This window comes from Pantherophis guttatus, chromosome 6, assembly GCF_059756535.1.
Source record: "Pantherophis guttatus breed Tessera chromosome 6, ASM5975653v1, whole genome shotgun sequence".
Lineage (NCBI taxonomy): Eukaryota > Metazoa > Chordata > Lepidosauria > Squamata > Colubridae > Pantherophis > Pantherophis guttatus.
In genome coordinates, this window is record NC_142068.1 from 68194617 (window position 1) to 68221942 (window position 27326).

Genomic DNA, 27326 nt, shown 5'->3' on the forward strand with positions numbered 1-27326 from the left:
TTTCAAACTGGAGTGCAGAAGTAATATAGATATATGCAATTAGATTAGCTTCATTCTATGATTACTGAGGCAAAAGCAAAAATAGGTATTTCCTCAATTTATGAAAATACACAATCTATTTCTATGAAGACTTAGAACTCATAGATTCCTTGCAAGACAAAGAAAAGAGATGCATGGCATGGTAGTTTGTGCATAACAGGGAAAAATAGATTGTATAGATATTTTTTTACAAAAGCAAACAGTAAAACTAATACATAAATATGATCACCTGTTGGAGGAAATAAATGCATGTTGAATAGTAGGAGCCAAAGGAATTCCCTTGTCATTAACTGTCCAAGATAAAGAATACATTAATTTTCCTGATGTCATAATACATAATTCTTCTGTTTGATTTTCACCAAGGAAAAAAGGAATATCTACAATATAAACATAACCAAAACAAACATTATTGCAACACCACACTTTTATTTCACTTTAAATGCCACATATTCATTGGTTTATATAACTTTTAGGTGCTAACTTCTGAAACTAATAAATAGACTGCTTGCTTGTTATTGACAAATCTTTGGAGCTTAAAATTAGGGCCAAATTAGTCACAATAAAATGGATCTGGCTGATAAAAATAGGTATATGAGCATCTGCTTTTAAATGGTTCAGAAAAACAAAGATGCTTCATCTCACCAATCACAGCCTTATGGTCTGTTCCCACACATATTTGAAATATACTTCAGCTAGCAATAAAAACACGAGGACCACTAATTTACTAAGGTTTCTTCCTTAGCACAAATAATTATTTGAGATATATTACTAAAAATTAATGGAAATAAAAAAACCCAAATCATTTCAAAAGAAGGGCTTTGAAAAAAATTGCTACATTTGGTTATAAGCACTTTTTAAAAAATGTATCTGAACCCAAAGATATTATGCTTGTCTTCAGCCTTAGTATGTTTTCAGCAATGCCAGTCTTTCACGGAAGCTTCTTCTTCTTTACAGGTGTCCATTGCATGACATGGTCATTCTACGAAACAGTACAAAGCAGTGCCATCTTTGTAAGAAGCCCAGAGTCACTGTGAATGAACAAGTTATTTTTACCAATAAAAAAAGGAAAAGGGAAAACTCAGAGGCATCTTTTTCAAAATTATACTTAATCCTTCTCTGCCTCTAAATTTAACACCAAATACTTCTTTTGTTTTGTATTTAAAATTTGGAGAGAAAAAAACCACAGTGAAACTGAAAATCTGCCTTGTAAAAATATACAGTGAAACAGAGTAAGTAATTTGAAGAAATATTACTGTAGTAACTTACTGCTTCCCACTGCTCCATCTGAAGGTTTAACTTGCTGTTCACAACTAAACTCTACTTCATCCAAAACATCCTTGCTTTTCAAAATACAGTTATTAGGAAGAGGTAAGTACACTTTGGCCAGCAACATGTTTTTATTTGACTCCATAATCTACAATATATCATATAATATAAAACTGTGTCAAAGAAGAATTGAAACAAATAAACCAAAGTAAAAAAAAAAAGAAAAAGCCACAATAAAAATATTTTATATAAATAACCTGTAAGGTTAATATTATAAATATATGTATCTAGACCTAAAAGGATTTTTTCCCCATGAGTTGCTTTTACATAAGCAAAAATAATTTAGTATAATGTGCTAAATTTTTGGAAGATCAAGGTACCCATTTTCCCACTGCTGAGTAGCTTTGGGTCATTTGTTCTCCCTCATTCCAACCTACATCATGGGGTGCTGGTTGTTGTGAAGAATAAAATTAGAAAAGATTGCCATGTATATTGACTTCAGTTCCCCCCCCCAAAAAAAAACATAGAACAGAGAAAGAAAGCAAAATAGAATGCAATCAATAATAAATAATATCTAGGGCCAATCAGTTTTTCAGACAGAGGGCAGCATTGCATGATTATACACTATAGTGAAGGCACAATGTTGGTATAAATACTAAAAAATTTAAAATGCAAGCAAAATCAATGTTTTGAAATCAGATGTTACCAAAAAAGATTCACAGGACATTGCTACCTCATGAAATTATGCCCTTTTGGGGGGAGAGCGTTATTTTTAATTTTGGAGATTCATGGATACCATATAAAGAGACCACAGACATTGTAATGTCAATCTACAATGCACATTTGCAAAAGAATGACTGGCCTAATATCCTGGAATGTATAGGTTACTAATCACACAGCACATTACAGGTATTCCTCAACTTATGACCACAATGAACCCAACATTTATGTTGTTAAGTGAGAAATTTGTTAAGTGAGTCTTGACCCATTTTACGACTTTTCTTGCTTGTTAAGTGAATCACTGCAGTTGTTAAATTAGTAACACAGATGTTAAGTGAATCTGGTTACCCCATTGATTTTGCTTGTCAGAAGGTAATAACATGAGTTCAGGACACTGCAACAGTCATAAAGGTGAATCAGTTGTCAAGCATCCAAATGTAAGTAATGGGACCATGAGGATGCTGCAACGGTCAAAAGTGTGAAAAATGATCATAAGTATTTTTTTTCCATTGTAAATTTGAACGGTCAGTAAGCGAACTGTTGTAAATCGAGGACTACCTATATCTTTTATTTATTTATTTATTTATTTATTTATTTATTTATTTATTTATTTATTTATTAGATTTTTATACCGCCCCCTCTCCCGAAGGACTTTTCAAACATTATGGAGCACACAGTAAGTTCATTCAACAAGCATGTCAACTACATGCTCATTCTGAAATAAAATAGTTAAATATAAAAATTCCCCTCAAAATAATAGGAACAGAACAACATCCAATTAGATGAAGGTTTTGTAAAGAGAAGATTATTAGGTTTCAGATGCAATATTCACATCTGCATAGATACCTCTAGCTGAAGGGATTCAGACCAGTTTAAAATCTGAATTATAAAATGTTGTTGGAATATAACTTTAAAATCATCACGAAGAGAAAACTCAGGAGTGCAAGAGACCAATTTATTATTGTAATATATTTTAATAAAATATTTCTCCATTTTGACCTTTTCTCTTCTGTTCTGTTCTTCACTAAAAATGAACAAATTAAAAGTTAGTATTTTATTTAGCCATACTGCCACGCAAAAGAAACTACACATAAATTTCTGCAGAAAAAAAATGAAACATGCATTTACAGGTAGTCCTTCACTTACGACCACAGTTGAGCCCAAAATTTATGTTGCTAATGAGAAATTTGTTAAGTGAGCTTCGCCCCATTTTATGACTCTTCTTGCCATATTTGCTAAGCGAACCATTGCAGTTGTTAACACGGTTGTTAGGTGAATCTGGCTCCCCCATTGACTTTGCTTGTCAGATGATTGCAAAAAGGGATCATATGACCCCAGGACAGTGCAACTGTCATAAATACGAACCAATTGTCAAGCATCCGAATGTAAATCACTTGGGGATGCTGCAACAGTCATAAGTGTGAAAAATGGTCAAAAGTCACTTTGTTCAATGCCACTGTAACTTTGTACGATCACTAAATGAACTGTTGTAAGTTGAGGACTACCTGCATACATTTGCTAGACTGAGCTTCTTACCCTTAAAACAATGTGTAGAATGTTAATGTTACAGTGTATTCCAAATAAAAATTATATTTAAGGTTTAAATTTTCAGTCTGAATTTCAACCCATTTTGGCACAGGGACACTTTGGTCATTCCATTGGACTATCTGTACCCAGACAGAGACACAGCAGTTAACATTCCTGGTTTTGATACATGTAGTCCTCAGATTATGACAGCAATTGGGACCAGGATTGCCATCACTAAGTGATGCAGTTGAAAAGTACAATGTCATGTGTGTTGTGGTCCACCAGCAGCCTACAGACCTGGCAGCAGAGTTGGACAGTGAGGAGGATGGGGAGGACCATGGGCCAGTCCTGGAATCTGGGGAAGGCCCGGACGAGGGCTCTGCGTCGGAGGCAGAGATGGGGCCAAGGTCATCTGGGAGCAATACGCTGACTCCAGAGCCTCCAGAGGCGGACAGCAGAGAGGCAGAGGAACAGGAGGAGCCTGTTCCTAGTGCACGCATGCGAAGAGCTGCCAGAAGGCAAGAGCACCTGAAGAAAAAAGGACAACTTGGGAGTAAGGCCAGAAGATGATTGGCCACTCCCATAAGGCTTAAAAGAGCAGCAATGAGCTGTTGGTTTCTTTGTAGAAAAGCAACATTGATTCCCGTGCTTCTTGTCAGCGTCTCTTGAACTTTATGGGGATTTTGCCAAGAAAAGTGCTTGGCAGGTTGCCAAAGACATCAAAGGTTGGCGATAAGGCTGAGGGACTGGTTATTAAGAACTTTGTTTTGGACTAAGCTGAGAATGAATTAATTCTCAGCTGTTTTAATAAACTAAGTTTGTTGAGGACTGAATTGTGTTTGGTAATCACTACTTGTGCCTTGGTCACGTGACTGCATTGCTTAGTGATGGAATCCTGGGCAATCCCACTTGCTATTGTAATCCCAAAACACATGGATCATTAAGTGGAAAGAGGCGAGAATCCCAGGTAAAGATACATGGATGGGGCTGCAGTGCGGGGGTGGAAGGTTGCCACAGGGAAAGGCCTGGGAGGGCCAGCAAAGGCTGCAGGTGGGCAGAGAGGTTACCCTGATGGGAGAAAAAGCAGAAATGATTTACTTGAGTGACTTGTAACTTTCCCTGCCAAATTCCCTATTTGACTTTGTTTATGAGAAGCTGGCACGGAAGGTTGCAAATGGCGATCAAGTGACCTTGGTGTTATATTTGTGAGTTGGACATCTGAGTACCCAGATTAAAATACGTTATTTTAAAATTTAAAATGAAATATGGCTATTTCTGCTGACTTCCAGCAGTTCAATTCTCACTGGCTCAAGGTTGACTCAGCTTTCTATCTTTCCAAGGTTGGTAAAATTAGGACCCAGATTGCTGGGGGCAATATGCTGACTCTGTAAACCATTTAGAGAGGGCTGTAAAGCACTATGAAGTGATATATAAATTTAATTGTTATTGCTATATCCATGTTTTTCAACATTGCTGTCACTTTGAACAGCCACTGAACAAATGGACATAAGCTGAGGACTAGTTGAACTATTAACCACAGTCTTTTCTGGAGAGCTTGAATGAACTTCAGTTCAGTTGTGCTGCTCTGAGTTCTACCAGAAGGTGATACCAAGAAAGACCTATTCTATAGAAGATTGCAATGTAAGGTGAGGTAGAGGAAGGGAGAAACCATTTTATTTACAGATGCCAAAGGATGTATCTGCAATTAAAAATAAATTTAGCCATTGAAAACTGAAACAAAATAGAAAAAAATGTGGAACTCACAGTAGGCATAATTTTGCTGGTGTTATTTCTGATATAAAGGTCATATGAGGGATGAAAAATGTTTTCTTTCCTTCTCTAGGGTCTGTTAAAAGTTGAGAGGTACAAACAAAGTCCAAAAAATCCTAGAATTCAATATTAATATTTTGATTTTAATCAATATTATCTCAAATAATAATATCTGCATTTGTATTGCTTTTTTTTCAAATGCATTTTATAAAAATTTCTACACAGGTTTACACATTTTATTGTTTATTGTTCCTTTGCTTACCTCTTTTTCATCATCTTCTGATATTTTGGCTAGATAGTCATCCAATTCAGAATTATATGTTTGCCTTGAATATGAAAAATATATGAAAAATAAACAATAAACATTCAGGAGTACACAGTTAACAGTGAGGTCCAAGTTATACATTACTTTCTCCCTTCATTTTTAGTAAGGAAGGAGAATACAATTAACAATGGAAAAGTGGGAATAGTCTTCAATGTCCTTCATATCCATTGTAAAAAACTGCAGCTTCTAATTATGATTTTGCATTTAAAAATGCCAGCTATCGAAAGACACACCCAACATAGTCCAAGGTAAAATATAAACTTGATTAATTATTTAATACTATCACTAAATTATAGTCTGGGAAGCAGCAGTGTATGATTAACATATTGCTGTAGTCACCCCAGGCTGTAAAGGATTTTAAGGCCACAAGGTTATGGCATTTGATGATAGCACATAGCCTAGCCGCTTCTATAAAATTCTGTGTGCCACATCATATTCTAGCAATAAACAACTGCATTTTCCAGTAATGTTTCAGAGCCCCCAAATTCAAATCAGCATGGCCTGTTCATAAGTATAATTTAATGCAAAATGAAGAAACCTGAATTCTCCACCTTCTCCAATTTATCATTCAGTGGTATTTTTAATTTTTAGTATTTTACTTGACCTTTTCCCTCCCCTGTGAGATTGAGTAGTCCAAAGCAACCCAATTATTTGGACAATTAGTTGGACTCTCCCTAATCCTTGTCCATCATCTTAAATAGCACCCCTTTGGCTCTATCAGTTCTCTCAATCTTCTACTGTGTATCTGGGAAGGGCACTTAAAACTCAGGAGCATTTGGTTAAAAGTGGTTTCCTATTCCATCTAAATCAACATACTACAATTAGCATTAATTATGGCTTATAAAATTAAATTATGAAATAAGCCATACATTTAGACTAAACCATAATATTCAGAAACACCTTCAATATTCAGCTATTATGTGAATAAAAATTAGCAGCCATTTATAGTCCGTTTCTATTGAGCTTTCCAGAGATTTCTCTTCATATCAGGCCAAATGCAGATTTTATGTCTTCTAGGCTTCTTGTTAATTTAAAGATACATATTTTTTCCAAGATAATTGACTATTGCTTGGACATTGCCATGATATTATTTTTTATAGAGAATTAATACACAAATTCTAATTGCATTTTGATTGCCTTATACACTTAACTTTGAAATTGAATCTTTATAGTTGTACTGGTAAAGCCTTGTTGTCTGCGTAAAATCTTCATCTGTTTCCACATTTTCAGCATATTTTGTATTAAAGAATAATCTCGTTGTTGTTCCTTGTCATATAATATTTTAGTATTTCTTTTTTAGAATGAATATAGGGAAGAAAAAAAATGACAAAATTACAGTGAGAATTCTACTTTTTAAAGGCACGATAAAAACTAAACATAAATTTCTCTGTTTGGAATGCAAATACACCAAAAACCTTTTCTTATAAACTTATACAAAGTACAGGTAGTCCTCAATTTATGATCACAATTGATCCCAAAATGTATGTTGTTAAGTGAGAATTTGTTAAGTGAGTTTTTCTCCATTTTATGACATTTCTTGCCATAGTTGTTAAGTGAATCACTACAGTTGATAAGTTAGTAACCTGCTTGTTAAGTGAATCTGCCTCCCCCACTGAATTTTCTTATCAGAAAGTCGCAAAAGATGATCACATGACCCCGGGACACAGCAATGGTCACAAATATGAATCAGTTGCCATGCTTCTGAATTTTGATCACATGATCCTGAGAATGCTAGAAAGGTTGTAATTGTGAAAAATGGTCCTAAGTCACTTTCTTCAGTGCCGTTGTAATATTGAACGGTCACTAAGTAACTGTTGTAAGTCGAGGACTACCTGTATAAGTGTCTTCTTCTGAAAAGGGAGATACATCACAAAAAATAAAAGATTATCTGAGACATTTAAAAAATCACTATTGTTTAATGAAGATCTTGAATTTCCATCACACTTAAATTTTCAACATTTGAATACAGATCATGAGATTTATTTAATATTAAAATTAATATTAATGAGACTTCCAGGAAAGTAATGGTGGACTGAAGGTGATGGCAATGGAATGACGAGCTGGCAAAAGGATCAGTGCCTCAAAATTCCCCTTTGGATAAAAGGGAAGACCTGAGATAGAAGCAATCCATATGGAGCTTCCTCATGAGGAAAGAGTAAAATAGTGTTCTTCAGTGGTTTATAGAGCTCTGGGAGCTGAGGGAAGGGAAGATCAGCTTTGCCCAAGCCAGGGTTCAAAAAAAATTTTTGTTTAAATAAACAGCAAAAGAAGGATTAGAATGTTGATTATGGAAAGCTAGAAACAGACTAAGGGGATAGATGAATTGGAAATAAGATTTTGAAATTAATTATAAGAATCCTTCCTGTGGCCTGTTTAAAATCCTATTAAAATATATGAAGAATTTGAATCTAAGTAAAAGAAGTCTTCCCACGAAAAATTTGAATCAGAAAAAAGCATTTGAGGATACTTTGAAGACTGCATACTAGAGGCAACCAGAAGAAAAAGTTGTTTTTAACCATTTAGTCGTGTCTATGGTGACTTTATAGTCTAGCACCCTCCATGCTACTGTCAAGCACAGCTTCTTTCAATTGTGTTCAACTTTGCATCAGATTTATTATCAAGTCAGCATGTTCTTTGCTTGCCCCTTCTTCTTTGTCCACTTCTTTGTCCCCTTCTCCAATGAATTTGCACACACAACATGGCCAGAGTAAATCAGACAGTCTTATGATTTTAGCTTCTAGTGATGTGCTTGGTTTTATACAATTTAACACCTCTCTATAGTTACTGTGGCTGTCTATAGCATATACAGTAATTTACCTAGCACCATAGTTCAAAGGTGTCAATTCTTCTTTGATCTTCTATTCTTAGTGCCCAACTGTCACACCTATACATTGTAGGGAAGATTATTGTCTAACTAGCCTGCTTTTTGCAGGGTTTTACTAATGGGATAAAATTAATTAACCATTGCAGTGCAACTTAAGGTTATTCTGTGTTTAATTTCAAGACTAGAACTGCTGTTGTAAACAATTTTGGATCCAAGGAAGATAAATTCTTAAACAAATTTCCTCCTTGTTTTTAAATGTCTCATGACATCTGCAGTTGTTGTCATTATCTTTGTTTTCCTGATATTAAGACTTAGTCCTACTTTTTCACTTTTGTCCTTGATTTTCCAGATCATTTTTCCAGATCTTCCTTATTTTCAGCCAATAGTGTATGATTATCTGTGTACCTCAAATTATTTATGGTTCTTCCTCCAATCTTCACCACAACGTCAGGCAGTTCCAGTTCTAATTTTCGTATAATTATTTCAGCATACAGATAGAACAAAAAAGCAGAGAAAATACATTCCTGTCTAACTTCCTTACTGATCCTGAACAAGTCTGTGTCACCATAAAGTGTTCTCACTGTTGCCTCCTGATCAGTGTAGAGCAGGGGTGTCAAACTCAGAGCCCACAAGCCGAATGCGTCACATGCTGGCCACGCCCACATCCAGTTTAATTAAGGGAAAAAAGTTGTGATACGTCATGTGACACAGCTGTGATGACGCAAGTTTGATGCTCCTGGTGTAGAGTGACCTGATGAATCTGATCAGGTGGGCTGGGACACTAAGATCATGCAAAACTGCCCATAGCTTATTGTGTTCTATAGTCAAAAGCTTTTCTGTAGTTGATAAAACACATATACATATTTTTTTGATATTCACATGCCTTTTCCATAATCCATCTAACATTGGCAATGTGATCTCCAGAGCTATTCCCCTTTCTACATCAGATAACTCTTAATTGATGACATTCTGTAGTCTTTGTTTAATGATCTTTAACAAAATCTTGCTTGCATGAGAAATCAATGAAATCATGCAACAGTTGGAGCAGTCTCTGTCAACATACTAACACAGAATGGAGAAAGGTATTTTAATTTGTGAGAAAATTCAGGGACATTTGGGAACAACCCACTCTAAATTTCTTTTGAAATTGTCTGCAACTATAAAAATAGTTTTAAAAGAGGAGACAAAACCGGATACAATTGAGAATAAGGCTTTCAATTCCACAAGAATTGAAAAGCTGTTTGGGGTTTGGATTTAAAAATGACAAGTTACAAGAATGATATGGAAAAAGATGTTACACTGGATTTACAAATAAAACCAGCTGTTTTATCATCAAAACAAGAGACAGCATATCCAGATCTGGATTGTGGGAAGAGGAAGAGATTTAGGATAACTACTCCCTAGAGTCTCCCAGGGTTTAGGGTAGGGTAATATAGGATTAGTCTGGCAAGATTCTGTCCATATGGTATAAGGAAATAAAGAATTGTGCTATGATGTTCTTGGGCTAGGCCTGACAACAGTATTGAATAAGGATTTAATCTAACTTTTCATGTCTATCATTAATGCTATAGGCTAGCTTGAAAATAGATTTCTCATGTCACATCTGGTTGGACCTGTAATTCTAGCAGTTTATTAATTGTAAGGCAGAAAAGGAGTAAAATAATTAGAGAAAAATTCTAATATTTATAACTATCTTGCAAAAGAACATGTCTAATGTTTCTCAATCATCACAAATAGACTTGATAAAAGATTCTCATTTATACTGTATTTATACTGTATAAATTTATACTGTATTTATACTGTATAAGTTTATACTGTATTTATACTGTATTTATACTGTATATACTGTATGCAAATGACAAATGTAAAACAATGACTTTCTTCTTGGAATAGGAAATTCCTTCCTGGGAACCTGTTATTATAGTCTAACAGTTGCTTTCATTTCTTGAAATCGCTACTCTTTTGAGCAGCTACAGTAGAACCTCTGGTCACGAACGCTTCTGATCACAACCAAATCGGGTTCCGACCAAAAAATTCACAAAAGTTTTGAATCTGGTCGTGAACACATACTCAAGTGGCAATCAAATCAAATTTTCCCTTCCGTGCCGATTTCCCCTTCCAGGCCATTTTTTTTGTAAATGCATGCGCAACCAAATTGGGTTGCGATCGAAGTTATAGAACTAATTATGGTCATGACCAGAGGTTCTACTGTACATGCTCTCTTTAGGAATTTTGCAGACTTTTATTATGCAATACAGTTTCTCTCAGGAATTAAAATAACAGCATGGGAGGAAGAGAGAAAATGCAATCCAAGTAATAAGTCAGCATTAGGGGAAAATGTTAAATCACTTTCATTGATATAAATACTTGTTTAGTGACTGCATCATTTAGCAATCATTCATAGTTACAGGCATGATGAAAAAATAAATTGCAACTGATTCTCTCATTTACGACCTTTGCAGGTCTGTAAAGCAAAGGAAAGCTGAAGTACAATCGTAAAACCTTGATGTTTCACATAGCAACCACTTTGCTTAACAATAAAGTTGCCAGTCCCAATTGTGGTCACTAAACAAGGACTAACTGTACTGTTTTCCGTTATTTCCTTTCACCTCCATGTACTGATTTGACCTTTTGATGACCAGCCCACTTTTAATGAGAAAAACAATCAGCAGCCCTTAAATTGGTTGTTTTTCCTTTTACTAACCTGTGATTTCAGATATGTCCTTACCATATTCTTCAATGCCTCTAACAATAGCAGAGCTTCTAATGCAATCAAAACATTCTTAAAAATTCAGAGAAATATTCAGAGATATGTCTGCATTGAAAGTAGCTTATACTGAACTGTATACCACAGTCAAATATCAGGAATTCACCACAGGGAATGTTTTATATTTTGTGTTATGTGATAAAATGCTTTATGATGTGGAGCACGGTGGCTCACATATTAGAACGCTAGTCTAATATGTGGCAGGCTTGCGTTCGAGACCCTATTGCTGCTGCCCATCACTTGCTTCAACTCCTCTCAACTCAGCAGTTCTAAAGCAGTGACCACAAGTAGATAGATGGATACCACTGTTAAGCAGGGGACCACGTGTGGCTTGGCACAATCAAAGTTCTCTCTCTAAATAACACATTTATTCAGTGATGGTGGGTCCTCCCATAAGATGAAGAACCCCACATGCATTTTGAAGCAAGCATATATAGGTGTCTTAGTTTCACTTAGTTACCTAATAGGAACACAGCTCATAGTAGATAAGGTACAGAAGTTACAAAAATACTTGTGCACGCATCCTGTGGTTATGATCATACGTTCAGCTGTAAATTTGTGGTTTCTTTATTAAAGTTTCCAAAGCCCCAAAGATCTATCAAGGCCTGAATTTTATTTCTGTCATTTCAACATAAGAATCTTTAGATTAATCTTCAGAATTACCAGAATCCTGATCAACACTTCGACGGGCAACTTAATGGGGACATGAAAGGAGCTCCCAACTGGCTGTCCCCCGGGCAATGGTGATATCACCGGTTTATCCTTTCACCACATAAGTGATTCGGTGCTTCTTATATGGGAAAAATGCTTTATAATGATTTTTATGTCATAAAAAGTTTTATAAAATTTTTCAACTTTCAATTCCACAAGAGTCATAGGCTGTGAATTTTAGATATATTCTGTAAGTTAGCCCATTTGAGGTGCCTTTGTTGAAAATGTTTTACCCTATTGTTTTGCCCATTAAAGATTACAGACATAAGAGTTTTTAATAGTAAATATATTTCAGGCACTGCAGAAATAACAATAAAGCAAATAAAATAAATAATCCCATTAACAACAACAATAATAACAAAATGACATATCTGCAGCATATTTGAAATGTTCCAGGATAACAAGATACCTTATTTGTGATCTGTAATCCTTTACAATGTTTGTACTCAACTGGCCTGTTTTTAAATTTGTTTCAGCTAGTTTTGTTGTACTTATTAAGGCTTTTAGCTATAATAAAAATAATTTATAATTAGTTAATCATTATTAGTGAATTATCATTAACAAGTAGAAAAAGCAGTTTGTAAAACCTATGCATATATTTATATTGGAAAATGTCTACATTTTGCAGCCATGATGTAATAACACAAAATAAAAAGAATAGTCATAGACATTCTGCATAATTCCAGCAGAAATATTTGTTTCATAAAAAATAAATAATCCTCAAACTTCAGTGTACAACAACTAAGTAATTTGGCTTCATTCAGCTAGCTATTAAAGAACTTTGCAGTAGACATAATTGGTCTCTATAGAATCTTTTTTTATGTTCTGGAGATTCAATTTTAGGAAACCAAACGAATTATGGCCATAAATAGCTCTCCATATGATAAATGGAATTTGTCATCACAATATTTTAAAAGAGATATCTATTATCCAGTGTAAATATTTCTATTATCATAAATTGACTACAGTTTTATAGGTCCTATTACAGGCAGTCCTTAACTTACAATTGTAATTGAATGTCCAATTTCAGCTGTAAACTGTAACAGTCATAAAGCAAATCACCACATGACTTCATCCGATTTTAGCTTTTTTGCGGCAGTTGTTAAGTGAATGTGCAGTCATATCAAATGCCGTGGTTTTTAAATGAATGCTGCAGTTGCTAAGGGAATCCATTGTTCGCTGGGGGGGGGTGTTATCAGAAACCAGAAGTAAACACTGGTTTCCAGTGAAACAACATTGTAACAACATCACCAAAAAGGCATTAAGGGTTGTAATCTTGCGTAGCTTCTTCTCCGGTAATATTACACTACTAACCAGAGCATACAAAACATTTGCTAGACAATTCTCGAATACAGCTCATCTGTCTGAAACCCGCACTGCATATCAGACATTAATACAATTGAACGTGTCCAGAAATATTTCACAAGAAGAGTTCTCCACTCCTCCACTTGCAACAAAATACCTTATGCCACCAGACTTGAAATTTTGGGCTTAGAAAATTTAGAACTATGCCGCCTTCGGTATGACCTAAGCATAGCTCATAAAATCATCTGCTCAATGTCCTACCTGTCAATGACTACTTCAGCTTCTACCACAATACATGAGAACACAATAAATACAAACTTAAAGTGAACCGCTCCAAACTCGATTGCAGAAAATATGACTTTAGCAAAGAGTGGTCAATGTCTGGAATGCACTACCTGATTTTGTGGTTTCAGCCCAAAACCCTCAAAATTTTAACCTTAGACTGGCTACTGTTGACCTTACCCCATTCCTAAGAGATCTGTATGCGGCATGCATAAGAGCACCAGCGTGCCTACCGTCCCTGTCCTAATGTTTCCTTTAATTGTATTCATTTTATGTATTCAATTCATGCTTATACTTATATATTGTATATTACCTAATACGTATTCGACAAATAAATAAAAATAAAATAAAAATAAATATTGTGACTGCAGAATGTTACAAAGGGCTGTAAATGCGGGCTGGTTCCCAAGTGCCCAAAATAAATATATAGCATTAATGCAATTAATGCATTCAATTCAATTTTTAAAAAACAAAAACAGTTCAAAGGTTGGCAGGGAGAGGGACAATTCCCCATATATTACTAGGAAATATATTTTAGACTATTCTGAATGTTAATTTGACATGTTAATAATAAATTTATTGCCTCATCTATGTTGTAATAATGTAAGCAATATAGAAATAGAGCCCTAATCAAGTCAAAGTTTCAAAATGAATATGTACAGATATTATGACAATATATATTAAAGTTAGGGATATCTCTAGTTTTCAAATTGAGACAATCTGAAGTCATTTAAACAACATCCTTTCAAACATCATTATAACTAAAATATAACAAAAGTATTTTCTTACTTTTTCAGAAAGCAAGTTAGTAACATTTTGCTCTTGTCTTTTCTGAAAACATTCATAAACATCAAGCAACTTAACAGCCAACACTTGCTCACAGTTAAAAAGATAATGATGACTGAAGACAATACTTGATATGTTAAGATCTAGTTGATACATTTTACAGTCTTCAAACTTGGTACAATTTTCCAACTCTGGTTGTGTGGCCTATTTTGGGGGGTGAAAAACACAAAATTTTCTCTTAAAGAAAGAAATTTTGAACAACAATACAGACTGTACTTCTATGTATGCACATTTTTATAGCAGGCTCTGTAAATGAATCCAAAGTGAGAAAAACCTGTTTGGCCTGATAGATAAAAACTGTTTATGAATCAACATAGAAAATTATGTTTTTCTCACACGATTTCAGTTTTAAGAATTAATTCAACCTTAGCTATTAGATATGAGAGTGGGCCAAATACTAGTTTTTTTGTATAAATAAACAGCAATGGATATGATAGGGTACATTTATGTCACCTAAAACATTTGATACAAAAACCCAAAGCTGAAACGCCTGAACAGGCAGCCAGACTTTAAAAACCAATTCAAAATGAGCAGAGTTATCTTAGATGTTTGCAGCTTGCTCATTCATGTCTCCTTCAAAGCAAATGGAAAGTGATGAAGCAATTATATCATAGCATCTCCACCTATCTTATGAAATTCCAAATGCTATGCAGCCCTTGCATGAATAACAACCCTCCACAAATTTTTATTTAATTATGGTGAAAAAACATATTGTCAGTGTAGGTATGTAACACTTCTAGCAATGCAAATGTAATGTTATCCAATGAAATATCCCTTTGTGAAGTAGTATGAAAGAATAAAAACAAACCTTTCTGTATATTGTCTTTAATTCTGCGACAATCTTAACAGGGAAAGACGTTATGTGATGGCTTGATTGCTTGATTGGAGAAGGTAATGATATTATTTCCCCACTTTCTTCAAACCAGCTTTTTGCCTTGATGATTCAAAAGCATAAAGAAAATCAAGCAAACCAATGAACATAAATTTTTAAGAAACAAATTGTTTGGAAAGTAGTTCTTTAAAAAAAACAAAATTGTTATATTTACCCCTTCTTGCTGAAGGCGATTCTCCATTTTGTGGTACATCTTCCTAGGAATATAAGGCTTTCTTGGAATGTAAAATCCTTCCTCTTCTAGGAGTCGTGGCAACATATTGCTTGGTAGCTTACAGCTATGTATAACTGAGAATAATCAAGATGACTTCAAGAATGATGTATACTTATTTAGAGATTGCAATGCTAATTAATTTTCTTCCTTTTACTGGTTACATACTGAGAAAACAGGTATAAATGATTTGTGGAATATTTATAATAGCAGCCATATTAATCTGCTACAGATGATACTCATAATAAAGTGAATTGTCAGTAAAAATTTACTTTCTCCAACTTTTGCTCTTCTAAGCTTCTTACTGCTCTCATATAGTTATGGAAAGATTAAGGAAATCTGAAATGTCATAACACAGAGACAATTGTGTACAACAATTGTGTACAACGATATTGTACCTACCAGTTAAAGCATTTCCTTATCTTGTCTCTTAAAGGCTAGACTGAATATGCTACCAAGATTTATCAGAAGTATCATTTTTGATATTTACCCACTTGTTTTTTTTAAAAAAAAATATTCTTAAAAAAAGGATGTTTTCCTCTTGACTCATAGAATGGAAACAAAAAATAACTACAGAAGCCTCATCCCAGCTCCAGCTCAAAGGAGTCATGCACAATGTTCTTAAAACTTTCTTTTGGTGCTCGTTTGCTGTTCTCTTGTCCTTTCAGGCCTAGTCAGAACAGATTCATCAAATTTTTAATACAACGTCAGCCACTGAATTCAATTTTTTAATAAAAAATCTGGCACTGCATTCATATTTCTTCTTTGGAAAAATTGGCAGTGATCTGCAGGTCATTACTTTAAAATACATTTTACTTTTTACTATACTATTTTTTCATATTTTTAAAACAAAAATAAAGACCTAGGAAAAATGGGGAAAATACCAAAATGGTTGGAAAACTAGAGCAACTCTTCTATAAAGAAAACATATATTATGAAGAACACAAGGCAGTCACAGCTAGAATTGCCTTTGCACAGCTTCAGGTTGTGCACTTGTGAGTTTTCCTGGATCAGGAGTTCCTGAGCTCAGTCATTCAAGCCCTGGTTGTCTTACAACCAGAGTACTGCAATGAGCTCTACATGGGGCTATCCTTGAAGACCATTCAGAAGCTATAAATGGTGCAGAATGTAGCAGCACGGGCAGCCAGTCGGCCTCTGGGTACAATTCAAGGAGCTGGTTATTATCTATAAAGCCCTGCATGGCATAAGTCCAGATTACTTAAGTAGGCATGCTGGGCATCCCATCAATCAAGGAATTTTGGTCGGCAGAGTCCAGGAGAAGTCTTCTCTGTCATGGCTCATGCCCTTTGGAACATCTTTGGAACACCTTACCCCCTGAACTGGCTTTGCCAATTGGCTTGGGGTCCCAATGAGGAAGTGCCATGCTAAAGGTGATTAATAGACAAATACCAGATCCCACTTCACCCCCTACACACTTTGTTTCCTCATTCCATTATGAGATGATGTAAAATGATATCTGATGAATATTTGTGGTGTTATCCCACAGTATTATAACCCAGGATCATACTATGCAAAAAAGTTAATATGAAGAAATGATTGCAAGAGCTAGATGGCACAAGTATTCTTTCCAGTGACAATGCTATTAAAGATAGGAGGGAAGAATCATTAAAATGGACTATTCTTTTCATGGGAGCCACATTGGGGGGTAAGAAATTAAGGAAATAACTGGTCCTGTGTTTTTGTCTTCATGTATAGGATATATCCATATAGAAGTTTACCATGGTTCCTTGATAAATAAGAAATTGCTATAATGTCATTGGTGCAGTTTTGCATTCCTTGAGGTGCAGCCTTGAACGTAGAAATAAGGCAAAGGAATTACATTAAATCCATCATGATGGATCATCAAGAGCTTTATGCCAACTATGCCTATAATCTATCTGGTTTTCATTCATGGTTTGAAGAGGGCAGGATAATGTTGATATGCCATGTTTTGCTACCAAGCTGCTCCTTCCTAAGTTGCTAGAGATGACCACTAATACAGCACTGCGATTCTTCTGCCTATTCATAGTGAATGGTTTCAGTGATCATAATAAGCCAGAGTATTCCACAACTCATACCTCCATGAAAATTTGGACCTGAATTGGGGACCCAACTTTGGCTTATTCTTAAGAATCACTGTATTTAACATTATTCTCGCCTCCTTCTACATGAAGGCATTTTACACAAGCAAAGTATATAGATTTTTATGGAGGGAGAGCACTTTTTTGACATGGTGCCATTGTGCCATTTTTTGCAGCATAAAAATCTTCCCTGGCATTTACAAACAGTTTTATGGTGAATTTTACATCAGTATAGATAGGTTTAGCGAAAATGAAAACTACATTAAATTCTGCACCTGATAATAGTTCTGTCCTGAATCAGCAGACAGACATAATATTTATATTTATGTCTATAAAATCAGTATCAAAGTTATACTATCTTTAGAAACTTATATCACCTGGTGATGTGCTTGGAATAAAGAGTTGGTTCCATCCCTTTTCCTTGTCTACTTTATTGAAATTACAGGCAGGTGATTTTACTTCAACTAATTCTGTCAACATTTCTTTCACATGGACAAGCAGTGGAGTTTGCTCATTTAAGCTACAGATGTTTTGAAGGCAGCCATCTGTTGATTTCTATTGTTTATCATGAAGAAAAACAATGTGAAATAATACATTCAGGTATAATTTATTAAAAACTAAAATGAAACCATATTTCAACTGAATTCTTTAAAGTGATACAGGTAATTCCTAGAAAATAATCAATATGTTCATAAATGAAATCCAGTCTGAATGAAAAACAATGATATCCATTGTTTTCAATTTCCATGTATCTTCAAAGTTTGGCTGGAAAAATTTTTAATCATTTGGAGTAGATGTTGAGAGCAAACAGAATTCCAGTAGGACAATACTGGATTCTACTTATGTACACAGTAAATAGAGGGATATCTTTATTAGAAACACAAAAAGGTGTCAAAAGAGCCACATTGTTACTCCTCAAAAGACGGGTAGTAGAAAGGCTATAAATATAAATATTTTAAATATACAAACTTGATAATTTGGTTTTTGATTTTTTAATAGTATTAAATTTTTTTAATAGTATTTCCTAATTGAAATAATTTAAGATAATTATTTATTTGATAATTACTGTTATTATATCATTTAACTTTACAAATTTCATCAGATATGCATCAATGACCCACCTTTAGGACAGAAATAAACTATTTCTCAGTGTTCATAAGTTTTTTAAATGTAATTCTTCAATACTTCAAATTTTGTAACTCATTTAAAATAACTTCTTTAACAATTCAATAACATTAAACTAATGATGCAATCCTATATACATTGAACAGGGAGCACACTAAGGATGTAAAAATGTTTTGGACTGAAACAATCTGGTTCTGGAACATTCTATTTTTTGCTTTGAACAGGCTAATGTGTACATTGTGGAATTACTTTATGAATTTCTATAAGTTGATTATTTGAAATCAAAGTGGTCCAAGTATTAGACACAGAAACACACTTCAAGTAGTATATAGCATTTTTTTTACAACAGCTTCCAACTTCTGCAAGGGGCTATTTAGATCCTATCTAAAGAATACTCATAGTTCAATATAATTTATTAGTTCTCATTAGGAGCCAGTAAGAGGATGAAAATGATACACGCTTGCTGCACTGAACAGTTAAAGCCAATAGTTGTTATTTCTTCCATTTTTTAAAATTATTTTGAGAAATACAATGCAGCAATTTTTAAAAAGGCTGAAAAAAAGGCAAGCTGTAAAAACCTTATAACTTCAAATCCAATTGCAAATGCACTGTTTTTATGCATAAATACATAATATAGTATAATTACACATAAGTACATATTACTTCCATGATTATATTGAAAGATTTCCAAGAAACATACAAAAGCATAATATATTTTTGAAAACTTCATCATATGAGCAAAAAGAAAAAATAAAAGAATATTTACTTGATGTGCGTATACATTCTGAGACATTAAAATAACATTTCAATATTGTTTATTTCATTAAAAACAGTAATGAAATATACAGCACTATGATGCCGAGTTGGCGCAGTGGTTGGAGTGCAGTACTGCAGGATACTTCATTGACTGCTAGCTGCAGTTCGGCAGTTCAAATCTCACCGGCTCAAGGTTGACTCAGCCTTCCATCCTTCCATCCTCAGCCTTCCTTCCATCCTTCCTTTCCAGTGGGTAAAATGAGGACCCAGATTGTTGGAGGCAATAGACTGACTCTAAACCACGTATAGAGGGCTGTAAAAGCACTATGAAGTGGTATATAAGTCTAAGTGCTATTGCTATTGCTTAGAAAGAACTACAAGCCACTCAAATAAAAGAAGAAAAAGACAATTAATATGTAAAGAATAATAATACCTGCTCAAAATTTGAATCAAGTTCTTTCATATTGGAGTGGTCTTCAAAAGTTGATGTAAAAAATTCAAAACCTTCATCTAAGGGTACTTCATTCTAAGAGTGATAAAAGAACAGCTGAATAACTGTTGATAGATTGTACCAGCCATACAGCAACCTTTTATTTTCTTCTAAACGATATTTTCCTTTATTTGTACTCATACTCTTTTAAAGTAACAATTACCACTCAAATATTATGCTATTTTACAATAGCAACCACTCACTCCTAAGTGAAATATTGTTATGTTTCAAAGATGCGTAGGTTACCCCTTAACTAAAACTACGGTGTTTTTCGGAGTATATGACGCACCAGAGTATAAGACGTTTTTGGGGAGGAAAATAGGGGGGAAAAATCTGCCTACCAGTTATTCATCTGACTAGCGTACTTAGTCTGGTCAGCTTCAGCACATTAGTTTGCTGGTTTTTATCCCCTGCTTGGAGATAAAAAACAGTTTCTAAAGCACAACTGATCTTTAGAGAGAGAAGCAATGAGAAAAGCAGGCAAACCACGGACATAACTTCACTCGCTAGCGCCTCGTTTGGGCTGAAAAAAAGCTTCACAGCTGAGAGTTGGAGGAAGCAGGTAAAGCATAGATTGCTTTACTCACTAGCGCCTCATTAGGGCTGAAAAAAAGCTTCGAAAAAGCTACATTCGGAGTATAAGATGCACCCAAATTTTCAGCTACTTTTAGGAGGGGAAAAAAGTGTGTCTTATACTTCGAAAAATACGGTATGTAACTTGTTCACATACATTAATAGATTAAAAATTAAGAAAGGATAATTTTTCTATTTATGTAAGTATGGCCTGAATTACAGTTCTACAAAACTGTGCCTTTCTCATTATTAATATCCTGAAACTGAATCAAACAATAGTTTATTACTCTCAGGAATCTTTTTTACAAAAGTTTTGTTACCTCAGCATTTATTTCTTGATTGTTTTGAAATCCTGCGGCAGAATTTTGTTTGTGAGAAAAATCTTTTTCCTGCGCAGCCTAAAATAAATATTATGCTGTATTTAGTACTTTTAACATACACATTAACTACAAAAAGCACATACAAATTACATATCACATAACCACTTTTTTCTGGGATACGTCAAGTGATGTTGAAGGTGAATCTTTTACATTAGGTTATCTTTTTTTTCTTTCATAGAAACATAAATCAATATTCTGTATTTTTTTCATTTAGTTAAAAACCAATTAAAACTATCACCTTGACAGTTTTCAGCTTTTCTTTTACTCTGTCCCGTAATGCTTCAGTTAATGTATCTTGTTGTTCTACTTCAGCCACAACTAGAATCAAGAAAGCATATATTTTTAGAATGGAGTTTGTGACAGAATTCTTTCACTGTCCCTGTAGTATATACTGTAGATCATATTGCTAACAGTAAAATATGTAACTATAATTTTTCAAGCTGTTAAATGGTTGTGTTCTGCATATGGACCACATACAGAGACATACACTTAGCAAAATTCCAAATGAATGTATATTTAATAGGATTGTGCTCTGATTCAGCCTTCAACCTGACATGGGAGTCTCTGGCAGCCTTGTCTCTGATTCAAAATCGTCATGGAGTTCTACTTCTAATATTCATGAGATCATGAGTTCCTGAGAACTCATTTCTTTTCCAATGCTGGAAAAGAGAGGATGCTGTGTTTTGTACCCAAAAATAGGGCAAGGTTTTTAAATAGTAATTTCTGACACTTATCTATATTGGTGGGGAAGAAAGGGAATATTGAGATTCAGGGATCAACCAGCATATCTACAAATCAAATCTATAATATAACAACCCAATTCAGTTTTGGGACAAGTAGTACTTTGAGTGGGATACAGATCTAAATAATTGTCTGTAACTGCTTCTGCTGCAATTACACTTCATTAGTGTTTGCATCACTATACTGTGTTAGGCAGTGTTGCCCAATAATGAGTTTTAGTTCTATTCAGTTGCCTTCTGTCTTTCAAGAATCATTTAGAAGCCATTGTGCCGGAGCTACTAAAGGGAGACAAAGCAGAGGTGGAAGCAGTGAGGGGAAAAAATATCTGTGGCTAATCATGGAAAAGAGCCACATTTCCTGCCCCTAAAATTAAATAACAAGTATTTGGCACTGTTATCTTGCATCCAAAGAGTGCAAAATTCTAGAACATGCAAAGACGATAAAGTCTGACAGTAACAGAAGGAGCTATACCATTTCATTATCAATCAAACAGTACTTCCAAAGAATGTACAGTACAATTTCAGAACTCTTCCATCCATGGCAAGAATGCTTAGAATTAGCCAGTCACTCTTCACTTCTCTACAGTTTGAATTAAAGTTATTTAATTAAGGATTCCTCCATGACTGGATAATTTATATACAGTATTAAAGTATATTTTTCTGGGAAAATAAATCTATCAGCTTAATCAGTTAACCATTTTATTGTAAACTTTTTTTAAAAGATGGAGTAATACAGTGTGTAAGTGGAAAGTTTTATTTTTGCTTTATTTTCCCCTCAGTGAAATTTCTCAAGAGGAGCTCTCTCACATATGCAAATTTGAAAAAAGGAGGTTAACAACATGTTCAAAGGCCCTAGTAATCTAGGTTAAGAATGGAAAAGCACAGCCATAAACCACATTAACTCTGCATTAATTCTGCAGCTGACAATGTCTCTTAAGTTTTTAGAGAATTGGAATGAGATTAGGTCTTTGATGATCATTCTTCAAAAGCTATGCTTCTGTTCATAAATTCTCTAGAAGGCTGGATTACTGGCCAAGATGCAATCATACTGATTAATTACGGTACAACAAATTAAACAATTCACAAAAAAGTTTTCACATAAAAGTATATAGAAAGAAAAAAAGACTACAGAATCAAAAAGTAATTTTCTAAAAGTGCAAAAGTATTGCATAATTTCTTAAAATAGTTACTACTACTTTCCAATAGGAGGTCGAGAAGAAAAAGGGCAGGCTCATGACTCCTATGTGGAAAAGATGAGAAAGCGGGGGGAGGACATCTGTAGACATACATGGGTTGGGGAAGTAGGAATCGCTTAGATCATTGGTGTCAAACTCACTGTGTCACATTGATGTCATGTGATATATCGCGACATTTTTTGCCTTCGTGGAGCTGGGATGGGATATTGCCTGCGCATGATGCATCCGGCCTGCGGGCCACCCCTAACTTAGATGTTGCTTCATTACCCTCAACATATGCCCAAATTACCCCTTTGAGTATAGTTTAAAACCCCCACTTTAAGAATTGTTGTGCTAAGCAGTAAAGTTAGATAGAGCGGCAGCACTGAAAAAGCAGTGCCTTTTCAGTTTTATTTAACAAAAGTGCATTCACAACTAATTTTTGAAATTGTAGATCCAGGAATAACAAAATATTACAAATTACTTTAATGTTATAGTTAATGCTGAAATATTTCTACATCGTTAAGAGTTGACCACTGTACTGTGATATTTGAACATTTTCGTTTTTCAAAGTGCAGCTTTTTTCATTCTCATTTTCTCTAATAAAGTATTAAATTGAGAAGTCAAGACAGGATATCTTCCCAGGAATTTTTTTAATATTGAAAAGTATGCATAAAAGCATAAAATGAAATAAAGATCCTGTGAAATAATGATAAAATGAAATAATAAAACTTAATTTAAGCCACACTAAATGTTTCTAAATTTCATATCCACTCAAATAAAACATTAAATTACCTTTCTGTGGAGTTTGTTCTTGGGCTTCTATTTGTATTCTTTCATCATATAGATTATCTTCAATTTCCTAAATTGAATAAGAAAAATTGCTAATAAACTATAAGAACTACATTCCTGTATGACTGATTAATTGATTTAATAAATGTATATCCCATCTTTCCTCCAAGACAGGTATTTGCAAAGCATTTTATTTTCCAGGTTTTTCCATTTAATCCTCTTATTTTCCACAATTATAAGCTGACCAGATTCAAAAATTATGAATGCAAAATGCAATTATTTTTGTCCATTTTCATTATACACTATGGTTACTTGTTTTATAGATCTCTGTCATGTCTCCTTTAATTTATGTATCTCATATTACAACTTTTCCTCAGCTTGAACATTTTGGTTGCTCTTTTTTGCCTCTTTTTTATAATACAGTTATCAAAGTTTAGCAACCCAAATTGTGCATTGTGGGGTTACACTGTGTATTTTTTTTTAAAAGGCAGTTTTATTTTCTATTCCTTTAATTCCCAACATTTTTTCAACAATTGCCAAACAGGTCACTGACCTCAATTTCTATTACCTTTAACTTAAATTACATTTGCCATTTTAACAAGTAGTATTTAGTATTTTTATTTGATATACTCTTATACCTAAGTGCAGTACAAGCAGAAAACAATAGAAATCAGCAAGGTAGTATAACAAATATTTACCTTTTCAAATGTTATATTACTTTATAATTATTTACCTATGCTTTTTTGTTTTTATCTTTCGGCGTAGATTATGGTCTCCTACAGATTGGCTATCTGCTAATTTAAGGTGACCAGACGTCCCGCTTTTGGCGGGACAGTCCCGCTTTTGAGCAATTCGTCCCGCGTCCCGCGGCATTTTAAAAAAGTCCCGATTTTTCATTCTGCCTCCTGAGTCCCGGCTGCCTCCTGAGTCCCAGCTGATGGCTAGAGGGAAAAAACCTGTTTAAACTCTTGCCGCGGGGCTTCAAAGGGCCGCCCTACGTTGATTAGCTCGGCTTCCCCCTCTCAGCTGATTTGCGCAGGGCTCTGCTCTTGCTAAATTGCTCAGCAGTTTTTTTTTTCTCTTTGTGCAAACCAAGCTCAAAACGAAACTGAAAGTAAAACAGGCTGTTGGCTTTGCTGTTTGCTTGCAACGTTGGAAAATTAGGCAGCAGATTTATTTTCCTTTTCCTCACCAAAAAAGGTAGGTGCAAACAATGGGAAATTATTTAGGGCAAAAGAAGAGAGTTCAAGATTTTAAAACACAAAAGAAAAAAAAGCTCTTTTTAACTAGGGAATTGTAATAATTGAGATACTATTAATTGTATACTGTGTTGAAAGCAGAAATGGTTAAGTTGTGGTTTGGAGGAATATATGGGGGAAATTATTTGGTTTATTATTATTGGTAAGTATAATTAATTGATTTGTAAGAAATTGGATTGCATGGAAATAATTGGAATATTCATGTTAATATAAAAAAAAGATAGTTATATAACTAATTGATTTATATTAAAATGTTGAATTTGTATTAAACAACTGTATTACATAATTACATAATTAACCAATGTGAGGATGGATATAAAAATAGATGACAATGGGAAGGGGTATAATATAGAATAGAAGGGAAAAATTGAATTTGATTAAGATTAGAGATGAGGATGAAGGGTAATATTGTTTTTTTAAAAAAATAGATGAGGAATAAATATGGCAAAAAGGAAATATAGAAATTGTAAATTTAATTGAAATGACTAAACACTGTTTAAATTTGTGAACCAGCCAAATATTCTGTTCAAAGAAAATACATTGTATGTTTGTATGTGTGTTTCTAATTATTGCTATTTATTCATATTTGTTCTCTTTTATTCTTTAAAGTTTAACAATTCATTCTTTATCTTAATTTGTTTGGGGTTGGCTTTCTTCCCTTTCATCTTTTTTATTGTACAGCAATCTTTCTCCTCAAACCTACCACCTCTCTTTTCTTTCCTTCTTACTTTCTCTTCCCCCCACCCTCTTCTTCTCCTCCCTATTTCCTCTTCCTTTCTCCTTCTCCTCCTCTCTTCCTCCCTCTCTTACCGTCATTCCTACTCTAATTTCCCTTCCCTTCCTTCATCCCTCTCTATTACTGTATCCTTTTATGCATATGGACTACTCAGAGGGCTGAAAAAGTTATTTTTGACTGGTCCTCACACTTTTGACCAGTCCTCGAACTTATGACTGTCCTCACATTTTACATTTTTGCCCTATCTTGTCATCATGGTGAAGAGAAGCAGTTGTGAAATGAGTGACATGGTTGTTAAGAATGCTGCACGGGCATAAATGTGAGGATGGTCATAAGTGTGAGGACCAGTCAAATGTGCGAGGACCTGTCAGAAATGACTTTTTTCAGCCCTCTGGTTAGTCCTTTTGTGCATATGGACTACTCAGAGGGCTGAAAAAGTTATTTTTGACTGGTCCTCGCACTTTTGACCAGTCCTCGAACTTACGACTGTCCTCACATTTTACATTTTTGCCCTATCTTGTCATCATGGTGAAGAGAAGCAGTTGTGAAATGAGTGACATGGTTGTTAAGAATGCTGCACGGGCATAAATGTGAGGATGGTCATAAGTGTGAGGACCAGTCAAAAGTGTGAGGACCTGTCAGAAATGACTTTCCAGCCCTCTGAGTAGTCCCTATACACATAGCCATGGCCACCCGGTCACATGACCAGCTAGCACGCCCACCTAGTCACATGGCCTCCAAGCCACACCCACACAATAAGCCACGCCCACAATGGTGTCCCTCTTACCAATGTTAAAATCTGTTCACCTTACCCTATACACATAGCCATGGCCACCCGGTCACATGACCAGCTAGCCACACCCACCAGTCACATGACCAGCTAGCCACGCCCACAAAATAAGCCACGCCCACAATGTCCCTCTTTACCAATGTTAAAATCTGGTCACCTTATGCTAATTCCTAAATTAAGAAATGCCAGTCCCAATATGTATCTTATGGGAAATCTACACAGTTCCTCTAGCACACAGATGGCAAACTTGTGGTGTCATGTTGCCGTCATGTGACATTTTGTGACATTTTTCCCCTTTGCGGAGCTGGGGTGAGCGTGATACATGATGCATCTGGCCCTTGGGCTGCCAGTTTGATAACCCTGATCTAGCATTAAAGTAAACCATTGTTGTTCCTCCCTGCTCCGTTTTTAACTATTCTATACCTGGAAGAAACCTAAATATAACTTGTACTGCTTTTGTTGTTTTGTGATTAACTTCAGGGTACAAACTGTGTATATTTAATTTAATACTTTTTAAATCACCTTTTCTTTAGTTCAAAGCAGTTTATATGTGCATTTTTCATGAAAATATACAAATAAAAAATGACGTTGAACAGAAAAAGTTGTCAACATAGAGGCATTTTCTAAAAAGCAATTTCTGAAGAATGTCCAAAATTCTAAAGAATATACTATATTCTATTTTAATATGGACAAAAGTACCTGATTTCTAGTACTTCCTTTAGGTAAAGAATTTTTTTTCTTTGCAAGTCTTTCCTGAACTTTCTCTTTCTGAAAAAAGAAAGGAAATTGTTAAAAGCTTATCTGTAAGGATATAAAGCTACTTTTAAAAAAATAACCCTAAACAATGGATATAATCACATGCTTATTAGTCTCAATATTTAATTTAACAAATTATCTAAAGAACAATTATATCTAATCATTAATTAGTTAGAAAATAATATATT

At 34.5% G+C, this 27326-nt stretch overlaps 1 protein-coding gene across 1 annotated transcript in view; it reads right to left on the reverse strand.

The window, feature by feature from the left end:
* The window catches only part of CC2D2B (coiled-coil and C2 domain containing 2B), a 65060-nt gene that overhangs the window by 33869 nt on the left and 3865 nt on the right, over positions 1–27326 (reverse strand). The window contains 16 exon segments of the mRNA XM_034430459.3: positions 269–416; positions 1306–1453; positions 2872–3049; positions 5317–5438; positions 5585–5648; positions 6792–6938; positions 12359–12456; positions 14326–14526; positions 15191–15316; positions 15429–15562; positions 17944–18121; positions 19881–19973; positions 20831–20908; positions 21129–21208; positions 23601–23667; positions 27082–27150. Coding sequence (XP_034286350.3) covers positions 269–416; positions 1306–1453; positions 2872–3049; positions 5317–5438; positions 5585–5648; positions 6792–6938; positions 12359–12456; positions 14326–14526; positions 15191–15316; positions 15429–15562; positions 17944–18121; positions 19881–19973; positions 20831–20908; positions 21129–21208; positions 23601–23667; positions 27082–27150 — 1931 coding nt within the window.